This window comes from Lutra lutra, chromosome 9, assembly GCF_902655055.1.
Source record: "Lutra lutra chromosome 9, mLutLut1.2, whole genome shotgun sequence".
Classification (NCBI taxonomy): Eukaryota; Metazoa; Chordata; class Mammalia; order Carnivora; family Mustelidae; genus Lutra; species Lutra lutra.
In genome coordinates, this window is record NC_062286.1 from 30,196,410 (window position 1) to 30,221,512 (window position 25,103).

Sequence of the window (25,103 nt, forward strand, 5' to 3'; positions counted from 1 at the left end):
TTGTGGTTTTTTTTTTGTTTTGTTTTGTTTTTTTTCTTAATTTCTTTTTAAAGATTTATTTATTTGAGACACAGAGAACACATGTATGAGTAGGGGGAGAGGTACAGGGAGCAAATCTTTTTTTTTTTTTAAGGATTTTATTTATTTATTTGACAGAGAGATCACAAGCAGGCAGAGAGGCAGGCAGAGAGAGAGGAGGAAGCAGGCTCCCCACTTAGCAGAGAGCCCGATGCGGGGCTCGATCCCAGGACCCCGAGATCACGACCTGAGCCGAAGGCAGCGGCTCAACCCACTGAGCCACCCAGGCGCCCCCAGGGAGCAAATCTTAAGCAGACTCCCATGGAGCACGGAGCCAGACTTGAGCTCTGTCCCATGACCCTGAGACCATGACCTGAGCCGAAACCAAGAGTTGGACATATAACTGACTGAACCACCCAGGTGCCCTTAAAGATTTTATTTTCAGGGGCGCCTGGGTGGCTCAGTGGGTTAAAGCCTCTGCCTTCGGCTCAGGTCATGATCCCAGGTTCCTGGGATCGAGCCCCGCATCAGGCTCTCTGCTCAGCAAGGAGCCTGCTTCCTCCTTTCTCTCTGCCTGCCTCTCTGCCTACTTGTGATCTCTGTCTGTCAAATAAATAAATAAAATCTTTAAAAAAAAAAAAAAAAAAGATTTTATTTTCAAGTAATCTCCACACCCAATATGGGACGCAAACTTACAACCCGGAGATCAAGAGTCACGTGCTCTACTGACTGAGCCAGCAAGTTGCCCCTAATACACAATGTTTAATAACACATCCATACAATAGCATTCCAAATCTAATCTGTTCCTTTAACAAAGTGTGATTTGGGGAAAAAAAATGAGGAAACTAAGAATATAATAATCGTCCTAGATTCTCACCCTAGGCTAGACAATAAGGATGGGACAGAGACCCAAGTCTCCTGCCATCTGAGGACCCCTCCCCCCTACCACCAAAGACCTGAGATAAGTCAGTGTTGGCAACACGGCATTATTTATTTGCCAGACACAAGAAAGTAATCAAAATAGTTTTGATCTTCATTCAAAATTCTTTATGTTCCTATTCAACTCCTTTGAAATTAAAACGGGTCTGCTGCAGTACCTACTTACCTGTTCTGCAAGTCCCAAATTTAAAATATTGTTTTACTTCATTCCCACCTGGACCTCATAACATTCTACTGAATCAAGAAACCAGCACATAATTTATCTCCAATACGTAGGACACACCATAGTTAGCGCTAAAGTATATTTCTCATCAGTGACATTGATTCGTGTATGCATTTGTATTTTCTGTGAATATACAACTGGACAACTAAGAACAGAGACTGTCCTTTTTTTTAAGACTTTTTTTTTTTTTTTTAATAAGAGAGAGAGGGGTGCGGAGCAGAGAAAGAGAGGAACAAATTCCACACTGAGCGCAAAGTCAGACATGGGGCTCAATCCCAGGACCCTAAGATTAAGACCTGAGCCGAAATCAAGAGTCAGACACTTAACCAACTCAGCCATGTAGGCGCCTCAAGAACAGACACTGTGTCTTTCATTTGCACTCTGGGGTTGTTCCTAACTTTTAGCTTATTAAACCCTGATCTCCAGCGGCTTGAATCTATGTGATTTCCCATTAATAACAGATTAAAAATCTAGGAAGGTCCAAAGGGAAATATGCTCCTCACTGGCAATAAAGTTACTGTTTCCTCAATTCTAAGATAAACATTTTCACACTGTAACATTTCTAATCAGGATATATTTTGCGATAAGTAATATTGATATAATAGTGTTCCTTTTTTTCCCCCAAAGGATTGGTTACTAAAAAGACAGTGTACTTTAGGGACGCCTGGGGGCTCAGTCAGTTAAGTGTCAGCCTTGGGCTCAGGTCATGATCCCATGGTCCTGGGATTGAGCCCCGCATCAGGCTCCCCGTTCAGTGGGGAGCCTGCTTTTCCCTCTTCCACTTCTCTGCTACTCTCTCACCTTCTCTCTCTCTCTTTCTCAGATAAATAAAATCTTTTAAAAAAATATAGTGTATTTTATAATATAATAGTGCCTTTGATATCAGGAAACAGGATATATAACCAATTAAATAAGCAATCGCCTTCTGCTCATAAGTATACCTACATCATACAATTTTTACATTTTACTTCTAAGTAGTAATTAATGAAATGAAAATCATAAGATTATCTCAATGTATTTTATTTCAAATATGAAAGATTCAATAAATTCTATATTAAATTGTATATCATTTTTTTATATTCCTCATAATAGTCATCATATCCTATTTATCACCCCAGGAGATAATTTTCAATAAGAGAACTCCATACAGAAAACCAATAAAAAATGGATTACTGAATCCAATGTGTGGACTGCAGAATGGAATCTCTTTTCACTGATGCTCATCCAACGGCCTAAAAATCAGGTTTATGGCAGTTAAGCCAAGACTTTGGGAAGGACTTGGGTTACATCAAAAGGCTTAGAAAAGGGGCATCTGGGTGGCTCAGTCATTAAGCGTCTGCCTTCGGCTCAGGTCATGATCCCAGGGTCCTGGGATCGAGCCACGCATCAGGCTCCCTGCTCAGCGAGAAGCCTGCTTCTCCCTCTCCCACTCCCTCTGCTTGTGTTCCCTCTCTCGCTGTGCCTCTCACTATCAAATACATAAATAAAATCTTGGGGAAAAAAAATGAAGAGAATGCATTAGCCAAGTGAAGAAAAACATACTAATGCAGCAATCAGCCCAATGACAGTAACAAAGGATCAGAATACTGGTAAAAAGAAGTTCTTATCATCTGTTTATATATTTTGAAGAAGCCCTAAGAAATCTCAAGTCTCTTATATTCAAAATTATCCACAAAAGGCAAAAGTTAAGGCAACAAATATAGTAGCCAATAGAAAAATTAGGTTCTACCCAGTCTGTCTTTTGAATTTTTTCAAGGGGAGTAATACATAACTGACTGCACTACTAATTCATATTACTGATGTCTAAAAGAAAACAACACTTTATCTCAGGGTAAAAAAAGGCTTAAATACACGTTAGTATGCTTGGGCATTTTCTAAAACCCCCAGCCACCATGAAAAAGCTTGAGAAGGAACAAAATGAAGCCTCTTCCCACCCCATTCGTTGTTTTGACAAAACTCACCTACTGAACCTGTTAGTTTTGGATGGAAATTTAAATAACTCATGATCCTACTCACCTTGGTTAAGTGTTCCTGAGGAGTAGGTGCTGGACTGAATTCACCAGGTAAAAAGGCATCCCCTTCCCTTCTTACATCTAAAATAAGTTGTGCCACATAATTTTCCTGGAACCGTGTCCTTTTCCCCAAAGCACCTGAAAAAAAATATTAAATTGTACTTATTGATTTACCAATCAGATCTACTGTACAATCATGAAAAGTAATATTTTCAGAGTACTTTAGAGTCTGTAAAGGTATTTTCTCCATTTCACATTTAAAAAAAAAAAAAAAAAAAAAGATCTGAGGGGCACCTGGGTGGCTCAGTGGGTTAAGCCTCTGCCTTTGGCTCAGGTCATGATCTCAGGGTCCTGGGATCGAGCCCTGCATCGGGCTCTCTGCTCAGCAGGGAGTCTGCTTCCCCCTCTCTCTCTGCCTGTCTCTCTGCCTACTTGTGATCTCTCTCTCTCTCTCTGTCAAATAAAATCTTTAAAAAAAAAGAAAAAGATCTGAGACTCGATGATGATCTTAAAACTACTAATAAAATTATAAAGCCAGGGCAGAAAATAAAAAATAAAGATAAAAATAAAATCATAAAGCCAATAAATTATGGGGCCAGAACTCAAACCCAAGATTTATCCCACTAGATTACACAAAATTTTCATAGATATAAGAAGTATCATCATCCTCATAGAGCAGATAAAAAAACAGACGTTCCAAGGTGTAGTCACTTGCTTAAGATCAAGGGGACTTTCAGTCTCAGAGACAGAGCTTAAAGCCAGGGTCTCCAGGTTCTAAATCCCACAGTCTTTCTATTATTCTATCTGGCTTCATTTAACACCAACATTTTTTCCATTTTGTATCTGAAATAACTTACTACAGAATTGCTTTAATAGAGGCAACAGTCCTAATAGCCACTCTTTGGCAAGCATCAGATTACAAAGACCCTTGATTGTAAAGACCAGTCTAAGAAGTCTGGATTTTATCCTGCAATGAGTCTGGATCTAAATTATACACCAACCTTTTAAACATGCTACACATAACCAGCTACCAAGATGGTCTAATACAGCTTACTTTTTTATAGAAGGGCTACAGCTGAATGGAAAAAATTAATAATCTGATTTTCATTTTATATTTGTGAGTACCACATTTGTATTTTTAAGCTCTGTGCTCTTAACTTGGAAGAAAATATGAAGAACTAGCCAGTAAATATACCAGCAGTTAAAAGCTGACTATACAGAATACTGTGCCATTAGCTTTTAAATAGCCCCAAAAAAGTCCCCAAGGGCCAAAACATTTAAAAACATAATCTCTGAAGCTAAACTCACAAGTTATATTATATAGAACTGTATTTTCCTATACAGACAAGACTCTGACTTACATATGGCCGTTGTTCCAAAAGTTCTAAGCTGGATATTTAATAATTTTCCCCATACAAACAATGGAGCAAAAGATGGCTAAGATCCCAGACCAGGCCACAAAGTCATATGTAACTCATACTATAGTTGAAAGATTTTACTGACAAGACCAGCTCAGTAAGAAGCACAGAATTTAGGGGGGAAGAATGGACCTTAGAGATAATCCAGACCGAGTCCAGGAAGGACAAATAGGTTCAATCACTTTAACCTTCACGGACACAGCCTGGAATGCTGAGCTCAGGTTCCAGAGGTGAGAGTGGTGTACTCGAACTGACCCTGCCGACTGTCGTGAAGGTAATCATACTGAATGCCAATGATATTGTAAGACGCCAGGGATAGAGTAAGATGTGAAAAGTGAACAATGTTTCTTATTTTGTATTTGGAAGAAATACAGAGGATCTTGGAGAAATTCTATAACTTATTTGTTCAACCAACAAATGTGAGTGCCAAGAATATGCCAGCATTCTAAGGCACTGAATCTAAAACAGTTGACATTTTGTGTTCTGAAGACAGAGAAAGCAGATGGAAGCCATAGGTGGGTATTTACAAGAAAGGGCAATGTACATGTGGGTAAGGAAACCCATACCCATAAACAAATGGTCGAAAGTTCATTTGTGAGGGCGCCTGGCTGGCTCAGACAGTAGAAAATGCAACTCTTGATCTCTGGGTCTTGAGTTCAAATCCCACACTGGGCACAGAGCTTACTTTAGAAAAAAAAGAAAGTTCATTTGTGTACTGTCTGGCCGCTCTATGTGTATCGATAACATACGGCTTACCAGACTGGAAAATAAAGGGGAATCTCTGGGAATAAAGAAAATAGTTCATTGCAGTCTTGTTCTAATACTGTCAATTTTTAAAATAAAATCTTTAACACTGATTTTTATAAAGCAAAGAACAGAAAAGAAAAAAATCAAGTACAACCAAACAGTAGAGTCATACTGGCAACGTCTCTATTAGTTTTATCATAAAAATAAGTCAATCATCCACAAAAGGTAACAAGTCTTACCTGTCAAATCAACTTGTAATTTGCTGATATCTTTAGCAATGCTGAAGTGATCTTTTGCTTTTGTATATTCGTAATAATATAAAAATATATATGCACACTCCAGATGGAATTGAATAGCCAAATGCTGACCGGAAGCACCTATGAACAGATCCTCTAGTTTCGTCACTGCAAGACATAAGATGAAGCATTAAAAACTAGGATGAAAATGAAAATCTATGCTTAAGTAAAACGAGCAACTGAGGAAAATGTTGAGTCCGCAGTACGTGAAGTATATACATTGCATAGTCCCTGCTCTTAAAGACTGTAAATCTGAAGGATGAGGGACACCAGTACAACCACGGCTCACAGCCAGCGTTCTCTGAGCACTCGCATGTTCCAAGCAAAGACCTAAGGACATGACATACGTCCCTCCTTTACTCCACACAATCCTAGGAAACACAATTCATAAACCTGCTCTAATTTCAGAGTGCTCGTCTTAACGGTGCTATGAAAAAATACAACCACACAAGGTGAAAATATGCAAAGTACCAAGTGAATCTCTAAAGAGTAAAACACTCCAAAAATCTAAGGAAGAGATCAGCTTACAGCTTCCCTCATAAGTCCTCCCTTCAACGGAGAAACAGATACACAAAGATATATATGACCCTATGAATATCCAATATAGAATGAACATTGCTTTAGCAGTCAGATTCTGAGTTCTCTAAGTATCTGAGCTGAAATGACGGGAGGATAATAACCTGATAACACAGTGTCTGAAATGAAATGAGTGTCAAAATTAATTATAGGTAATAGGCTTGTTGACACACACCAACTTGCAGGGGGCATCCACAGGCCACCCAGTCCATACCTCTACAATATCCCTGACCAGCTATCCTTCACAAATGCTTCCCGTAATGGGTCAGTCAGCATTTCACACATCAGTCCACAAGAATTAATGCATAATGTGAAAGTAATACAACAGTGTATGTTCATTATACTTCAACTAAAAAAGACTTTCTAAAAATGTTAAAGAACTAATGCATAATAAGTACAGAAAACGCACTTCCACGGTCCCAACATAGGAGAATCCGTTCTCTTCCATTCGAGCTGAAAGGGGAGGGATAGGCACGGAATGCCCACTCTGCCTGGCATGAGCTCTTTTACACATCGTGTTATAATGCTCACAATGATGTCTTTGAGGTTGACACTATCCCCATCTGATTCATTAGAAATCTGAACTCAGATCGCTTCCCGACTAGTCACCTCAGTTGCTAAGTGGCAAAGCCAGAATTTGAATCGATGCTTATTGGGAAAATGGGGGCAAGGAGGGAGTTGGCAGAGGACGAGTAAGTGTGTAGAGGGGCTATTACACAACCCAATCCCCTTCATCATCTAGTTATCTGACAGAAACACAGCTATGAAATAGATATCCTTTATTTTCTTCTGAACTGAAATTAAAATGAGTCTGAAAAAGAAAGTGTTTTTCTCGGACACCTGGGTGGTTCAGTCAGTTAAGCATCCAACTCTTGATACCAGTTCAGGTCTCAGGGTCATGAGTTCAAGCCCCACACTGGGCTCCACGCTGGGCACGGAGCCTACTTAAAAAAAAGTGTTTTTTGATATGGTGCCAGCCCTTTAAAGAGATTCTCTGGACTCAGAGTAAGTCAAGATGTACAGTTCTTAATTCAAAAGGCAGACAGGTATCTAAGTATGAACTTCTTACAATGAAACTCCTTCAGTAAATCTCCTCCACACAAACCAAACTCAAGAAAAGCTGGAACAGATAATGTTCAGTGCTCTTAGTGCTTTTAATTAACCTTCTTTCTCTTTGACTGCCCATTACTCCTGAGTGTCTAGTCACTTTTCTCAGCAATATAGTAACCTTCTATCATGTTAGCACGGTTCACAACCACAGTTCTTCTTAGTCATCGATGACAGTAAAGTAAGGTTCTGGATACAAACATGTATCAAGGGATGTGAAGCTTGGCCAAGGTTTTTTAAAATCTCTCAATGAACACAGAAAGGCTGTTTCTGCATTTAAGTAGACTTCTGATGTTGTGATACCTCATATAAGCCTAGGGAAGGCTATCAAATTTATACAGTCTTAATAACACATGAATAAGGGACATAAATGCCCAAAGCTGGCTCTCTGTATCTATATCTCCCCTCCTACCTATCTACCTACCTACCTGTGTGTATATGTGTGTGTATTTGTATAATTAATTGGCTTTGAGCTTGTACTTCTGTTTCTTCTATATCTTATGCGTACAAGGGTCAAATATTGTTAAATAAAATAGGAAGATGAGTCCTAATCTTTTTTTTAAGTAATTAATCTTTAAATTCCCACAGCACGTCAAATTACTTTTCCAATAAAAACAACTTTAAAAGGCTGGATTTAGGGGCACCTGGGTGGCTCAGTCAATTAGGCATCTGACTCTTGACTTCAGCTCAGGTCCTGATGTCAAGAGTGAGATCGAGCCCCACGTAGGGCTCTGTGCTCAGAGGGGAATCAACTGAGATTCTCTCTCCCTCTACCCCTTCAACTGATGCGCACTCTCCCCCTCTTTCTCTCTCTCTCTCAAATAAATAAATAAATACTTTAAAAAAAAAAAAAAGCTCGATTTAAAGTCTGGATTTAAAACATTTAATATATAGCACAGGCCAGACAAGGCCCCAGGCACCCAATGGAGCCCACGGCTACAACACTGAAGCCTGGTGAGCCTGCTAAGGGGAAGCCCTTTGTTTATTTATTTATTTATTTTATTTTTTAAATATTTTATTCATGGGGTGCCAGAGTGGCTCAGTCAGTTAAGTATCTACTTTCAGCTAAGGTCATGATCTCAGGAGCCTGGATAGGGCTCCCTGCTCAGTGGGGAGTCTGTTTCTCCCTCTCCCCCGACTTGTGCTTTCTTCCTCTCCCAAATAAATAAAGGCTTTCAAAAAAAAAAAAAAATGCGGGGCGCCTGGGTGGCTCAGTGGGTTAAGCCACTGCCTTCGGCTCAGGTCATGATCTCAGGGTCCTGGGATCGAGCCCCGCATCGGGCTCTCTGCTCAGCAAGGAGCCTGCTTCCTCCTCTCTCTCTGCCTGCCTCTCTGCCTGCTTGTGATCTCTGTCAAATAAATAAATAAAAAATAAATAAAATAAAAATAAAGACTACATTCATTTATTTATTTGAGAGAGTGCACACACATGAACGAGGGTGGGAGGGGTGGCGACAAGTGGCAGGGAAAGGGACAAATTGACTCTGTGCTAAGCATGAAGCCCACAGTGGGGCTCAGTCTCTCAACCCTGAGATTATTACTTGCGCCCAAGCCAAGATTCCTACACTTAAGCGACTGAGCCACCCAGGCACCACTAGGGAAAGCCCTTTAAGCTCCCAGGAATTTCAGGTGCCAAAAACATTCCCTATGCATGGAACTCGATATTATATGGCTCATTAGGATCTGCTGTGGGGGCCTTGGACATTTTTTGTTAACTAGCAAATGTAGATCATGTGATGTTGGAGTAGGAGGATTAACATTGGTGACTTTAGGATACCGGCTCCATCACAGGTATAATTATGCAAAGCTAAAAATCCAGTAAAGAATTGTCAGAGAAGGAATTAAAATAAGATTTTATATGAAAGTTGAAATGTAAGTATGTAAGTATGAAAGTACCCACGCTGATCCTGAAAGAAAACAAAACACGGGCAACAGTGGCAGCTAAGCAGAGTCTCAAGAAGAGGAAACCAAAATACAATTCTTTGGAGTCAGTTTGGACAAAGCCAAGGTCAACTATATTAAATGCTATAGGTACCAGAAGGCTTTCAATCAAGTAAGCAAAGTCTGTATATAAATAAATAAATAAATAAATAAATAAATAAATAAATAAATAAAATGTGCAATATATTTTTATGTTACCAATTATGCTGAGAACAAAGGAATACTCAGAGAACAGAAACTAAATGAAAACTGAAGCTCAGGAATTAAGCATTACTGACACAATATTCTGCCCTAAAGCCAACTACCAAACCTTAGGGTCCTAAGAATGTCACTTTTTTTTTTTTTAAGAGTTATTTATTCATTTGACAGAGAGATCACAAGTAGGCAGAGAGGCAGGCAGAGAGAGAGAGGAGGAAGCAGGCTCCTGCTGAGCAGAGCCCGATGCGGGGCTCGATCCCAGGACACTGAGATCATGACCCAAGCCGAAGGCAGAGGCTTTAACCCACTGAGCCACCCAGGCGCCCCAAGAATGTCACTTTTATGGTTGCAAGGAACACCAAAGACAAAAGATGAGGAGGCCTGGACCACCCAGAGTAGTCACTCCAGCAGGAGACTCCGTGTGAAGCTGAAAGCCAAAGAACTATATCTTCACTGAAGGTTAAAAGGAGGTAAGTTGGGGCACCTGGGTGGCTCAGTGGGTTAAAGCCTCTGCCTTCAGCTTAGGTCAGGATCCCAGGGTCCTGGGATCGAGCCCCATGTCAGGCTCTCTGCTCAGCGGGGAGCCTGCTTTCCCCTCTCTCTCTGCCTACTTGTGATCTCTCTCTCTGTCAAATAAATAAATAAAATATTAAAAAAAAAAAAGGAGGTAAGTTGGCCATGCAGAAGAGGTCAGCAAGAAAAATGGCACTAGGAAAAGGGGGAAATGTATCCTAAGAATTCATAATCATAAGCCAGCCTTCACAGATTTGTGACATCATTCAAAACAGGAAAGTGCTAGCCAACTCCAACTCATTTCCTCTAAAAAATAAAAATTAAAAAAAAAAACAAACAGAAACAACTCCTTTCCTCCCTGACCTTCATACTTCTCAAGCTGATTTCCTACTGTTGCCCCTCCAATGTTCCATCCTTCTCCTGCCTCTCTCCCCATCTCAACAATTTCCCTCTATTCCATCTGACTTTTAATCAACATCTACTGAATATTACAGATGCTTAGAATTGTGCTAGATCCTAAAGAAGGTTTAAGCCTGATCTTCCCTAATGAGAGGATGGGGGAAGAAGAGCTAGGAGGGGAAGACACATAATCATTATTCAATACACGGTTACCATGATGTGAGATTGTGTGGCACTGACCATAAGTACCAAAGAGAGGAAATCCGTAAGGCTGGGGTAGTTGAACAAACCTTTCCAAAGGATGGGCCTTGAAAGACAGATAGAAATTTGGCTCCAATTCACTTCTATTCCATAAGGCTCACAAAAGAGGGTCCACATGGTTCTTGTTCACTGGCCTATCATAGCTGGTGCTCAGTGAATATCCCAGGAGTGCACAAGTGCACAACCCTTTGATGGCTACCATCCAGATGAAAATCCCATGTCCCAGTGACCTAGCTCCTACCTACCACCTACCATTCAACTCATCACCTGACATACAAACCACCCTCATACTTACTCCGGCCATTCAGAACTACCGGAATTCCAAAATGCACAAAAACGTTTCAAGTCTCTCTGTCTCTCTTTGTATATGTTATATGCCCTTTCCAACCTCACCTAATAAATTCTTACTCATTCTTCGAGAGTCACTTCATGCACGAGGCACCTTGTGAAGCCTTCTCTACTCTCTCAAGGCTTCGACTAACCACATCCTCTGGTTCACTCCTTCCTCTTTACACCCTTGTTTCTACTTGTACTTCTGCCCCTGCCTCCTGCATGCACTGATATCCCTAGCACCTAGCACAGTGACTGAAACACGGCAAGCACTCCCAACACCATTTTTATTAAATATGAAATTGGGTGGAAAATATAAAGTCAATGGTAAAACTGGAAATCATTAAGGGCTTCCCTAATCAGAAAAAATGACATGATGAAACCGGTATCTAGAAAAACCAATTCAGTACTGATGAGGGAGAAGGAACGAAGGCCAAGAAAGAGCCTACAAGTCAGGTGCAACCCTTGAGATATGAAGTGATAGTGATAGCAGCCTTATGTAACTGGGGGGGCAGGTCAGATAGAAGGAAGGACAGACCCATCCAGTCACTGTTGCTCAACAGCTTTCATGTCCAATAAAATTTTCTCTGATGATGTAAGTATTCTCCAGCTGCACTGTCCAAAATGGTAGCCGTTAGCTACATGTGGCTTCAGAGCACTCCAAATGCGGCTAGTGAAACTGAGGAACTGAATTTTCTATTTCATTTGTTTTACTTTATTTCAATTTAAATAGTCACAGATAGCTAGCAGCTACTATATCGGGCAGCCCAGCTCTCCAGCTAGCAGTTGTTCAGTGACAAAATCACAGCTTTTTTTTTTTTTCTTTAAAATAAAGATTTTATTTATTTATTTATTTGACAGAAAGATAGAGAGCACAAGTAAGCAGAGCAGCAGGTACAGGGAGAGAGAGTCAGGCTCTCTGCTGAGCAGGGAGCCTGAGGCGGGGCTCAATCCCAGGACCCTGGGATCATGTCCTGAGCTGAAAGCAGCCACTTAACCGACTGAGCCACCCAGGTGCCCCCACCCAGCTTTTTTTAACTAATAAAAGGCAGCATTTTGCAGCAATTATGGATCCTAACAATGGAGTGCATTCTCTCTCAAAGTAATTTCCGAAAGTGCCCAGGGAAAGAGGAAATAACTCTTTTGGATACAATCTTCCAGTGGATTACAGCATTAGGATGAGTGGAAAGCTGGCCTAAGAAGAATCACATTATTCTATACCTGGAAAGGATTCAACGATCATTTTACACAGAAAGAATCCTGGTTTGGAAGTCAGATGAGTTGCCTAAGGTCACACAGGGAGCCAGTGACAGAGTAGAAACTGTAAGCCGGATCTTAAAACACCATGTTCTGTTAATTGTCTTGATTGTGATCATTTCAGAGGTGTATACGTATGTAAAACATCATCAACTGCACATTTCAAAATATGACTAAATACTATAGGTTAATTATACTTCAAAAAAGCCATTAAAAAAAAAACCACATTATAGCCACCACCCTACCATCCCTCTGTCAACTCTTCAGTTCTATCTCATAAAGTTATTGTGAGAAATAAACTAGCTGATGTATTTAAAGAGTTAGAATAGTGCTTGGTATGGAGCTAGCACTATAGAACTATTAACTGCATCATCATTATTAGCTACTAGAATTCTGCCCTACTGACTAGTTGCAGAAATGTAATGGAAAGAAGAGTGGGCAGGATTTGGACTTACAAACTCTAGATCATAAGTCTGAGTCCTGGGCAATCTGAGTCTCAGCTCTTTGTAAAATGAGTTAGTTAGGTGAACAAAATAATCTCTAAAGGGACTTTCCAAACTAAAGATTATGGACATGGCCTAGGATAAGACTTGTAAGAATGGAAAAGGCTGCACATGGGACCCTTAGGGAAGAACTGATAAGATTTAAGAACTGGCTAGATGCACAGTATGATAGAAAACAATGAGTCAACTATGAACACACAGTTTTGAGCTTTGAATGCCTCAGGGCTTAAATAAAGAGAGGAACCCAGTAAATGCATATTTACTATTTTAATAATTCAGTAGGTTCTCCATGGAAATGAATATTCATGACCTTCTGGATGCAAATGTCACCAGTACATTTAAAATGTATGCTAAACCAAAATCCCTTTCGTAAGATTATTTTAATGCTATGTTAAAGTGAAATCCCTATGAATTATAATTAATCATACTTGATGTATTTAATAACATGTATTCATCCCAAGTATCATTTTTTTTTTCTTTTTAATTAGTGCAGGGGCTCCTGGGTGGCTCAGTCATTAAGCGTCTGCCTTCGGCTCAGGTCATGATCCCAGGGTCCCTGGGATCGGGGCTCCCTGCTCATCAGGGAGCCTGCTACTCCCTCTCCCACTCCCCCTGCTTGTGCTCCCTCTCTCGCTATGTCTCTCTCTGTCAAATAAACAAATAAATAAAATCTTTAAAAGAATAAAAAATAATAATAAAAATAAAAATCAGTCACCAAGAGACTAATCTCTTTTTTTTTTTTTAAGATTTTATTTATTTATTTTACAGACAGAGATCACAAGTAGGCAGAGAGGCAGGCAGAGAGAGAGGAGGAAGCAGGCTCCCTGCAGAGGAGAGAGCCCGATGTAGGGCTTGATCCCAGGACCCTGGGATCATGACCTGAGCCAAAGGCAGAGGCTTTAACCCACTGAGCCACCCAGGAGCCCCGAGACTAATCTCTTGATCAGCTCTTTCCATGTGGAAACAATCCAACCCTAGAGTCACAGAGTTGCCTGTCGATGTTACAGCAGAACTCTCGGACAAAGCCTCTCGACCCGCTCACCCTACACAGACTTCTCCGTAAGTTCATCTTCAAACAGTGACGCTGTGGTATGACACCTCGTGCGTTGTATGGGATACATCTGCAGTGTCAGCTCCCATGCTACATGGCTGTGTGAGCACCTAAGCAGCCTTTCAGAGAATCGTGCTTTCCCTGGTGTGACATCCAAAAGAGGGCCTCAGTCACGCTGGGGAGTGTACTTTGCGAGGCTCTAACTCACTCCTCTCATAGATGTGATCAGTCCAGCAATGTTATGCTGATATTCTGATGGGCTCTGTTCCATTACATCGTGCTGATGGCACATTCCTGGGCCAAAATATAAAGATCACTGTTGTTCATGATGTCCTCGCTTTTGTTTCATGGACTGAAAAATGTCCTGCCAACTTTTTCATGATCCTTCAAGGGCAACATTTCAAATATAATATCCTTCTCTGGACACTGAGCAGTATTTCAGTTATAAGTGACGGCTTGGTCAACATTTGGGCCAAATCCCGGAACAAAACTTTTTTTTTTTTTTTAATAAAATTGTTTATGAAACATTGCAGTTTAAGACTATCTGCAGGCCTACCTAAACATAGTCAAAATGGGCCAATTTATGACTAGATAAAATGAAAAATGTCGTTGATTAGCCTAGAACAGCAACATAAAAAATGCTTAGTTGTAAGCAAAGTAAATGATATGCTGAAATATAATACAGAAAAGAATCAAGACCACTTGGGGAATGAGTCACTTAAGAGTCATATTTTCCAGATCTTAGTTAACTCTTTCTATTTGGAAACCTAATTTTACCCTGCAGAATAGAATTCTCTTTAAAACACACCACACTATTCTTCTCTTTTAAAATGGCATATAAGGAAGGGTATTTTTTTCCTTTTCTTAATAATTAATAATTACAGATATTCATCACCGAAATGTGGTAAAAATGGAGCCATAAATGCAAATTTATATAATATGAGATTAAGAAATGTGACTTTCCCGATAGCAAATGTATCGAATCTGATTTCCTATAAAAGAAGAAAACAACTCCCAATGACACCCTGTTTTTTTGTTCACTTACCAATTTTCCATAAAAGTATAATAAAGCATAGGAAACTATAATATCCTAAGCAGTATAACGTAACTACCTTTCTGCAAAATCAAACCATGGGCTGAATTTTGATGTCGTCTTATTCCAAATGCTTTCACTATCCTCTGGAAAAGGCAACATTTTTCCCCATTAGTATCGGTGATGTTCAAGTCATCCTTGACTTTCAAAACTTTACCCAATTTCATGAACCAGAAGCTCATCCTCACTCTTCTTCCTCCTCTGTACTAAGTTCATTTATGGAGCATCTCCCACATCATTTCAAAAATATGCAACAGCACGAATGGGGGAGACTCAGGCTACATAGGCTTCATTTTACTAGAGAAGACAACACGTCTGCTTATCAGGTCTTCATTTTCTCCAAGGTTCACTCCGTATTTCATTTGGAAGAGCACTCCACCCCTAGGCAATGCTATTAGGAGAGATTCAAAGTCCATAGAGCACCCAAGTAGGGTCAATTTTGTCCGAACTCCTGTATAATATTCCACTCTTGAAAAACTCTTCTATAGAAATTAAGTCAGATACAAGTTGTTGCTACTGAGATGAAGGACAAAGAGAGGAAGTTCTAAAACTTCTTCCTTAAAAGTACTGTAGAAAGGCCTCAAATAAGCCTTAGCTGTCGTTATTCAACAAATATGTAACTAAATATTTACTATTTTTCTAGGCACTATGCTAAGCAGAAATAGGTTAAAAAAAAAACAACAAAAACCCAGCTCACAAGAAACTCATAGCCTAGAGAATCTACAGTCTTAGGGAAAACAAAGATGGTTTAGTAGGCTAAATTCACTCATAAAAATCTTTTATACCCAAAAGCATTAAACCAAAGACTATTGTAGGAGAGAAGGACAGAATGTTTTTCAGTTCTGTTACTTAAGAAACATCATCGTATAGAAAAAGTTAACTCCTTATATGTAATAAAACAACTAATCTATCATATGTCAGGTTTAAATTCCCTAGCAGAATATATATATGTGCAAGGTCTGATTTAACACGTCGTTGGTTATTCTACAGCCTTGCATTACCTAAAAATCCTAGAAGAATATAAATGGTCTAAGTCTTGGCAAAACATAATATAAATTAATCAATTCCTGTACTCACTGAAGAATATTTTCCTTACTTTCCCTTTTTGAATCATGTATCAATGTTCATTTTATCTAAGATTAGCATGTGCTTGAGTATTTCTACCGTAGAAGAGAAAAAAAGTGAGAAATTAATTTCAACCAAATTACCAAGCTTAGTAATATTTATTACTACACAAACTAATGTCCTCTCCTGTGTATCCAGCCCAGCTTTTCACTACATAGATGTACCTCGAAGGAAACAGACTAAAGAAAAGTATGGGAGCCTCTTGCAACGACGCATACGCACATGTTAAGAGCTGTTTTATGCTTTCATGAATGTCTACTCCATTAAGTACAGAGCACTTCTCCTCTACCCAGAGGGATGCAAACGACTCCTTCCCCCAGGCATTCCCCTTTATCCATGGGGGATACGTCCCAGAACCCCAGTGGATGCATGAAACCACACTGGTATGAACCCTATACATACTACACTTTTTCTCGGTCTCAAAATCCCTTACTGTACTCTACTCACCTTTATTGTGAAGATGTGAGATGATAAAATGCCCATGTGATAAGAAGTGAGGGGAATGACACAGACATCATGATTTGGCATAAGACTTCTACAGACCTTGTGACAATAGGTCAGAAGGAGGATTATCTGCTTCCAGACCACAGGTGACTGCAGGTAATGAAACCACAGAAATCGAAATCCTGGGTAAGGGGGAGCACTGTACACACACATGCACAAGTACACACACTCACGCCATACATGCTCTCGCTATGTGAAAGGAATATGGGCTTTGGAATCAGACATCTAAGGTCAAACTTCTTCTCTATAACAGAAGTTCATTACCAAGTCCAAGTTCATCTGTGTTTAACTGCTTCTTCACTGCAATGGAACCTGTTTTTGTTTTTCTTTGTTTTGCAACTTTTGCTAAGAATAATCATTCCAAAACCCCAGGGAAACCAAGTGTCAAGGTACCCAAGATTTTTTCCTCTTTTCAAAATGCCTCCCTAGGAAATATGAAGGGCATCAGTAACAAAGGCAGTGGGAGGCACCGACGGGGAAGTGTCTTGACTAATGCATAGGCTGAGGTTACAGTAGGTTTTTCTCTATTGTCTGATGCTGTTCTTACCTTATCACAGTTTTTTAAAAAGGGGGGGAGTGACTGGGTGGCTTAGTCAGTTAAGCATCAGGTTATGGTTGTCCTGGGATCAAGACATTCATTTACATTTTAGGTACTTTTATATATGTATATTACATATAATGAAAAATATTATAAAATGTAAAAATACCTCTCTACCTATTGTCATCCTTAGTAAAATGTATTTTCTGCCAAATGTTAAAAATCAAAGGCTTTCTTCATGTGCTCAAAAGGACAGCGGGTAAGTAATTGTCTACTCTGCATGTAATTATTTTGGCACAGTTTACTCCAACTGGAGTCTGTTTCCTTGAAAGGAACATCTATGTAGTAAGAAGCTTGGCCAGAATACACTAGGAAGGATGTTAGTTTGTGCCGTAATAAATATGACTAAGCAAGGTAAGTTGGTTAAAATTAATTCCTCAATTTTTTTTTGTTCTAAGAGAGAAATACATAAATATTGTAATCTTAAATAAAACAAACATCTGTACATGATTCAAAAAGTGAAGGTAAGGAAAGTTAAGGAATTTTTTTTAAAATAAAGAAAGTTTCGGGGCGCCTGGGTGGCTCAGTGGGTTGAGCCGCTGCCTTCGGCTCAGGTCATGATCCCAGGTCCTGGGTTCGAGCCCCACATCAGGCTTTCTGCTCAGCGGGGAGCCTGCTTCCTCCTCTCTCGCTGCCTGCCTCTCTGCCTACTTGTGATTTCTCTCTGTCAAATAAATAAATAAAATCTTTAAAAAATAAATAAATAAATAAATAAATAAATAAATAAAATAAAGAAAGTTTACATTTGTTTCCAAAAAGGCTTCTCAGATTAAAGAACAAAGAAAATACTAAAATACATTAAAGCAATTTGTGATAGAATCATGGTAACCTGCATAGAACAAATCATTTTCTGCATAGGTAATATAAATGATAGTGATTACCTCTTCTAAAATTCAAAGGCAAAAGGAAATTCTATAATCTGACACCCTAATAATTTGTGATGTTCCACACCCAGAAATATAGGGGGGAAAAAAGAAACAACCTCAACCAGAAAGTTACTATGACCTATTTAAAAAAAAAAAAAAAAAAAAAGACCCAAACTGAAAAGGACTGTCTCAGCTGAGAAATGAGCCCGGAGCTGCGTGCCAGCATCAGACAAAGTCTGCTCCGTACCTTCCTCGATACAGTCTCCAGCAAGAGCAGAGAGCTGCGGGGAGCGCTCCTCCAGTAACTGCTGGTGAACACTCACACATCTCAGCGTCCACCACGGCAAACTCTAGGGAAAGAAAGTACCACGTAAGTTGAAAATAAAAGCCTCTTTGAAAAACAATTTTTACATTAACTGCCATTAGTGTTTACAATTTTTTTAACACATCTGTGAAATTAAACTTACTCTTCAACAAACTTACCCATCCACTGTTAGGTCTTCAGTAGTAATACCCAAATCCGCTTCTCCCTCTTCCGCAAGAATAACCCACCTCCTCCATCCTCTCAGAGTCTCTGTTTCTAGCCAGCTGGGCTTCCTGTTGCCATTTAGAGCTTACTATCTCTTTCTTTAAAATGTCTGCCATTGTCACCACCCGTCCGCTGTGGCACCCCCTCGGTGCCGTAGCCCACACAGCGGCTCCTCCGGGAGGCAGAGTGGACAAGGGGCCGGGGGCAAGTGCTTATTTTTTCCCTCCCCTGAAATTCTAGCACACTGTCTGTACCAGTGCAAACACATCCCGCTGCGTTCACGGAGGTCAGCTTTCAGTGTTGTCCACCATCTACTCAGTAAGATAGAAGTCACGTCCTGCTCATCTCTCCATCCTGCTCCAAGCAGTATTTTGCACAAACTACACTGTAAGAATTACCTTGGATTCAATATTTTCCAAAACTAAGACAATCCCTTCCACATCCTTGTGAAACCCTCCCATGAAGACTTCTCTCATGAGGGTGGCACACATTGGTGTCTCGCTTCTTGGAACTTGTACACTATTCCTGGAAGTCAGCACCACATTGGACAGGGCTTGTGTTTCAAGAGTTTAACTCCCCCTGACTCCAACATTTCTGAGGACAGAGACTACATTTCATACTGATAGGCTGAGGTTACAGTAGGTTTTTCTCTATTGTCTGATGCTGTTCTTACCTTATCACAGTTTTTTAAAAAAGGGGGGAAGTGACTGGGTGGCTTAGTCAGTTAAGCATCAGGTTATGGTTGTCCTGGGATCAAGACATTTAACTCCCTGCTCAGTGGGGAGCTGCTTCTCCCTCTCCTTCTGCCTACCATTCCCCCTGCTTGTGCTCTCTCTCTGTCAAATAAATAAATAAAATCTTTAATAAAATAAAATATAAAATAAAATACTTGATCCTGGATGGCTCAGTTGGTTTCGGCTCAGGTCCTGATCTCAGGGTTGTGAGATGGAGCCCCACATTGGGCTCCACACTTTCAATGCAGAGTCTGCTGGACAATCCCTCTTTCCCTCTCCCTCTGCCCTCCCTCCTGCTCACCTGCACGCTCTCTCTAAATAAAAATAAAATCTTAAAAAAAAAAAAAATCACTTAAAAAAGTGATCCTTATTAAAAAAAAAAAAAAAAAACTACGTAGCAACAAGCCAATACAGAAGCCCATACAGGAAAGAGCAAGTCTGTCCTCTGCTGCCTCGGTGCCAGTCTCCACCCCAGCAACAAGCGACTCAGGTTTGGCAGCAAACCCTTTCCTTTTTTAGACATGGGAAGTTAGAGCCAGTCAGAGATTGCCCTTTTAAGAAAACATACATCATCTCTGCCTGCTTGTGCGCTCTCTCTCTCTCTCTCTGACAAATCAATCAATAAATAAAACATACATCAGGGGCATCTGGGTGGCTCAGCCGGTTAAGTGTCTGACTCTTTGTTTCGGTTTCGGCTTTGGTCGGCATCTCAGGGTCATGGGATCAAGCCCCGCATGAGGCTCCCCACTCATCGGGGAGTCTGCTTCCCCTCCCTCTCCATGTCCCTCCCCCTGTTCATGCACTCTCGCTTTCAAGTAAATAAATAAACCTTAAAAAAAAAATATATATATATATATATATATATACATATATATATATAGCATCAGATACTGAACCTTTAAACAGCAGATCTATACATTAACTCTTTTTTTTTTAAGATTTTATTTATTTATTTGACAGAGAGAGATCACAATTAGACAGAGAGGTAGGCAGAGACAGAGTGAGAGAGGGAAGCAGGCTCCCTGCCAAGCAGAGAGCCCGATGTGGGGCTCGATCCCAGGACCCTGAGATCATGACCTGAGCCGAAGGCAGCAGCTTAACCCACTGAGCCACCCAGGCACCCCTATACATTAACTCTTTTTTTTTTTTTTAAAGATTTTATTTATTTATTTGACAGACAGAGATCACAAGTAGACAGAGAGGCAGGCAGAGAGAGAGAAGCAGGCTCCCTGCTGAGCAGAGAGCCCGATGCGGGACTCGATCCCAAGACCCTGAGATCATGACCTGAGCCGAAGGCAGCAGCTTAACCCACTGAGCCACCCAGGCGCCCCTATACATTAACTCTTAAGCCAAAATCTCTACCTAGGGGGAGGAAGAGTGTGAAAAAGATAGAGAAAGCATAGCCTATTTTTCTGTCAGAAAATAAAAGAGCCCTTATCTATTTGCCAAGAACTGCTTAATAGAAAATCTGACGCTTTAATAAAAAAGAAACTTGAAGCCTTGCTCTAGTTTCTAGATCCTGTGTCCTGATTTTAGCACTTATTACAGAATGTTCTGATTAGAAAGTCACTAGTCAATAACCTCCTAGAAGGCAGGAAGCATAAGTGTACAAAAAGGCACGCAAAAAATTTTGTTAGCTTATTCCATTGTTTTATTTTTAAGTAATCTCTTACACCCAACGTGGGCTTGAACTCACAGTCCCAAGATCAAGAGTCACCTGATCTACCAACTGAGACAAGCAGGCGCCCTCCATTTTTAAAATAATTGTAAATAAGAAAACTGATATTCCAGGGAAATTAAATAGCATAACGTCACACAGTTATTATAGCAGCTGAGCCAGACAAACTCTGGTCTGATTTCAAAGCCAAGACTCTTTTTACTCAACATTTACATCCTACTCATACTAACCTATATATCACAGATTAGAGGACTGGGCAAAAATCACCTTCTTTTACGGTTCCACAAAAATATCATAGTGAACAACTTGATACATGGTTTACAAGTAAGCCTACTCAAAGCTAACTTAAAAAGGTTAAAATTAACTTGGATAGAGAGAGGACACTTCTTTCATTTTAACTTCACTTATCAAAGAAGTCATTTTTATATCATCGTTTAGAAAATGACATATTACAAATCCAAAGAAGAAAGAACTTTTGTGACTTCACTGAAAGGCAAGATTTCAACACAAAGCGATCTTGGCATGATGACGTGTAACAAGAAAACAGGGTTGTAAGCCCAGCTCAGAAGTTGTTTAGCATCTGCCAAGCAATTCAAGTACCTTGTCTCTCCAACCCTACCAAGTAGGATATCTACAACCAGCAGTTAGCATACCCACTTGTTCTCCTAAGTTGACACTACATATATCTTTTTTTAAAAAAATGCTTAACAGAGCGCCTGGGTGGCTCAGTTGGTTAAGTGTCCAACTCTTGATTTCGGCTCAGGTCATGATCTCAGGGTCACAGGATCGAGCCCTGCTTTGGGCTCTGTGCTCAGAGCAGGGTCTGCTTATCTCTCTCCCTCTGCTCCTGCTCAAGTGCACGCTCTCTATCTCCAAAAAAAATAAATAAACAAAATCCTTAAAAAATAATGCTTATCAAAATTTTAGATGAAAGTTTTCCACCAACAAAATTTAAAACTGTCTCACTCGCTCATTAATGACTCTAGTCTCACTAGAAAGAAAATAATGCCACTTGGCAGCTCTGTGCCTTGGTGACACCTGATTTAGAGCCAAGTACTAGTCATTCTGTAAGAGAGCATTTCAGTCAGATCAACTCCAGAAAAATTTTCTAATTCAAGCAAACATGGCTAAAAAAAATCAAGGATAAGACCTTATGTCTACCTGACACTGAAACTCATCTAGTAAAACCCCTTCTACTAAAAGTAATTCCAATTCCTCTGGTTTTCATGACAGTCAGCAACAGAGGCAAAACTTGCCTCTTTACCTTTTCTTTGTCTAAACTGAAATATTTAGGAAAATAAGCCCTTATACAGTACAGACCAAGTCTATATATTCTGCCAGCTAAAAACTGTGTTTCTCAAAATTTTTCAGCCCATACTTAGAAATTGGGAGGTTTCCTATAAAATTTAGATTTATTATATCTGGTAACATGGGTCAAGTCGCCAAAGTCAGAATGGGAGTCAGCTAGCTACAGTCTGCAGCTACACCTTGTTTTTGTACACCCCAAGAACTAACAGTTTGTAGATTTTTTTTAAAGGTTCTATTTATTTGAGAGGGAAAGTGAGGAAGCCAAAGAGAAAACACAAGTAGGGAGAGAAGCAGAGGGAGAGGGAGAGGCAGGCTCCCGGCTGAGCAAGAAGCCCAATGCGGGACTTGATCCTGGGACTTGGGGATTATGACCTGAGCCGGAGGCAGATGTTTAACTGACTGAGCCACCCAGGTGTCCCCAGTTTTACACTTTAAAACCACTGAAAAAAACACAAAAGAGAATCTTGCAACATGTGAAAAGTATATAATTTCAGCATCCTGAGAGCAAGCCCCATCAAGAGCTCTACACTCAGTGGGGAATCTGCTTGAGCTACTCTCTCCCTCTCCCTCTGCCCCTTCCCCTGCTCACATGTGTGCATGCACGAACAGGCTTTCTCTCTCTAAATAAATGAATAAGCTTTTTTAAAAAAATATTTTATTTATTTATTTGACAGACAGAGATCACAAGTAGGCAGAGAGGCAGGAAGAGAGAGAGAGGGAGGAAGCAGGCTCCCCGCTGAGCAGAGAGCCCAATGCAGGGCTCGATCCCAGGACCCTGGGATCATGACCTGAGCCGAAGGCAGAGGCTTTAACCCACTGAGCCACCCAGGCACCCCTAAATGAATAATCTTTAAGAAATGATGTAACAGGGGCGCCTGGGTGGCTCAGTGGGTTAAGCCGCTGCCTTCAGCTCAGGTCATGATCTCAGGATCCTGGGATCGAGCCCTGCATCGGGCTCTCTGCTCAGCAGGGAGCCTGCTTCCTCCTCTCTCTCTACCTGCCTCTCTGCCTGCTTGTGATCTCTCTCTGTCAAATACATAAATAAAATCTTAAAAAAAAAAAAAAAGAAAGAAATGATGTAAGAGACATTCAATAAATGCTCCACTAAATCCAACCCAAATAATGAACCAAGGTAGGATGTGAGCCAGGAAACAGTAATTATAATCTACTATAAGAGTACTGAACATTTGGGGCACCTGGGTGGCTCAGTGGGTTAAAGCCTCTGCCTTCAGCTCGGGTCACAATCTTGGGGTCCTGGGATCCAGACTTGCATCAGGCTCTCTGCTCAGCGGGGAGCCTGCTTCCCCCTCTCTCTCTGCCTGCCTCTCTGCCTACTTGTGATCTCTGTCAAATAAATAAATAAAATCTTTAAAAAAAAAAAAAAAAGAGTACTGAACATTTATATTCACACACACACACACATACACATATCTACAGAATCCTCTAAAAGGGTCAATATGATATCATTGTGTATTAGATGAATCTCACAAAGGGAAAATGTTTTTGTTTATTTTCACCAGATTTTAAACTGAAATACCTAAAGAAGACTTAGAAAACACACCAAAACACTGGCAGCATCACTCCTGAAGTGTGATGCTACCCAGCACAAAAGTCATGCCTGGGCATGAACCAACTGCCTTCTTGTCTCTCCTTACCTGAACAGCTGTCAGTTTCTGTCTCACATTCACTAGAATAACTCGTGCTAGTAAGAGCAGGATAGGCTTTGAGGTCAGGCTGTAGACTGATTCACCATCTAGAACAAGCAGATTCAGAACAGCTGCATCCAGTCCTTTGACCTGAAAAAAATACATAAGCCAAGATGACCTAATTTAACAAAATATTAATCTTTATAGGTCTTGTAGTAACATATTTTCCAATTAACTCAGTTTTGAAACAAAGGCATCAATCCAGCACACAGCAATTGGCACTGGACAGAATCCTAACATTATAAATGGCCCTGGGGACCCATGACTGCGGGCCATCCTGGCCGACAGCTGCCTATATGCCTGCACCTTAGATGAACCATGAAATCGAGAAAATGCTAGTATCAAAGAGGCTTCATTCTTTACAGATTTACTTATAACAAAGTGTCATTGCTTCATTCTTTACAGATTTACTTATTAAAAAGTATCATCTCAATAAAAAGCATGACTCTACTACTAAAGTACTTATATTAAACACACTTCATATATGCTTCATTAGCTGGCAAATGTCATTACAAAGGAGGTCTGCTCCGTAATTCCTAAGTCAAACAGCCAACAAGGTCTCACATATCAGAGACCTTGTTGACTGGCATGGACCAGTGGGAACAGAAGGCTACAAAAAAAAGGGATGCCTTTGAAAAGTCCACTCCTTGGCTGAACAGAGATTTTCTACAGTGGACACGGCACCTGTGTTTTCTTATTTTTTATCTTATTTTTTACTTTTGCAGAGGGAGTGGGAGAAGCAGGCTCCCCACTGAGCAGGAGCCTGATCAGGGCTTGATCCCAGGATCCCAGGTTCATGACCTAAGCCAAAGGCACCACTTAACCGACTGAGCCACCCAGACGCCCTACCTGTGTTTTCCAAGATGTGTACTGTATAATTTTGCCAGCTGCCACAAAATAGCAGGAATGCTTACCCACTAGGAACATGGGCTCTAACGTCACAGACACAGGACAGTGTTCTTTTTCTGCCTCTTATTAGTTTGTGGGCATAGGTAAATTTTTTACCTGAAGCCTCATTAATTATAAAATAAAATAACAGAACCTAATCCTTCTTGTAAGGATTAAATTAAATAATCCAAATAATGCCTCTGTCAGTATGTTGTTGAAGTACTCAATATAGCCAAGAGAGTAATAGCTGTGGGTTCATCCACTGTCCTACCTTCATCATTAAGG

The 25,103-nt window shown here is 40.3% G+C and overlaps 1 protein-coding gene across 1 annotated transcript in view; it reads right to left on the reverse strand.

Annotated features, from left to right (window-relative positions):
* TTC27 (tetratricopeptide repeat domain 27) overlaps nucleotides 1-25,103 on the reverse strand; it is a 175,459-nt gene that overhangs the window by 143,032 nt on the left and 7,324 nt on the right. The window contains exons 4-7 of the mRNA XM_047746251.1: nucleotides 23,880-24,020; nucleotides 18,223-18,325; nucleotides 5,597-5,761; nucleotides 3,197-3,330 (exon numbers count right to left, since the gene is read on the reverse strand). Of these exons, the coding sequence (XP_047602207.1) occupies nucleotides 3,197-3,330; nucleotides 5,597-5,761; nucleotides 18,223-18,325; nucleotides 23,880-24,020 (543 nt within the window). The remainder of the gene's footprint in view (nucleotides 1-3,196; nucleotides 3,331-5,596; nucleotides 5,762-18,222; nucleotides 18,326-23,879; nucleotides 24,021-25,103) is intronic.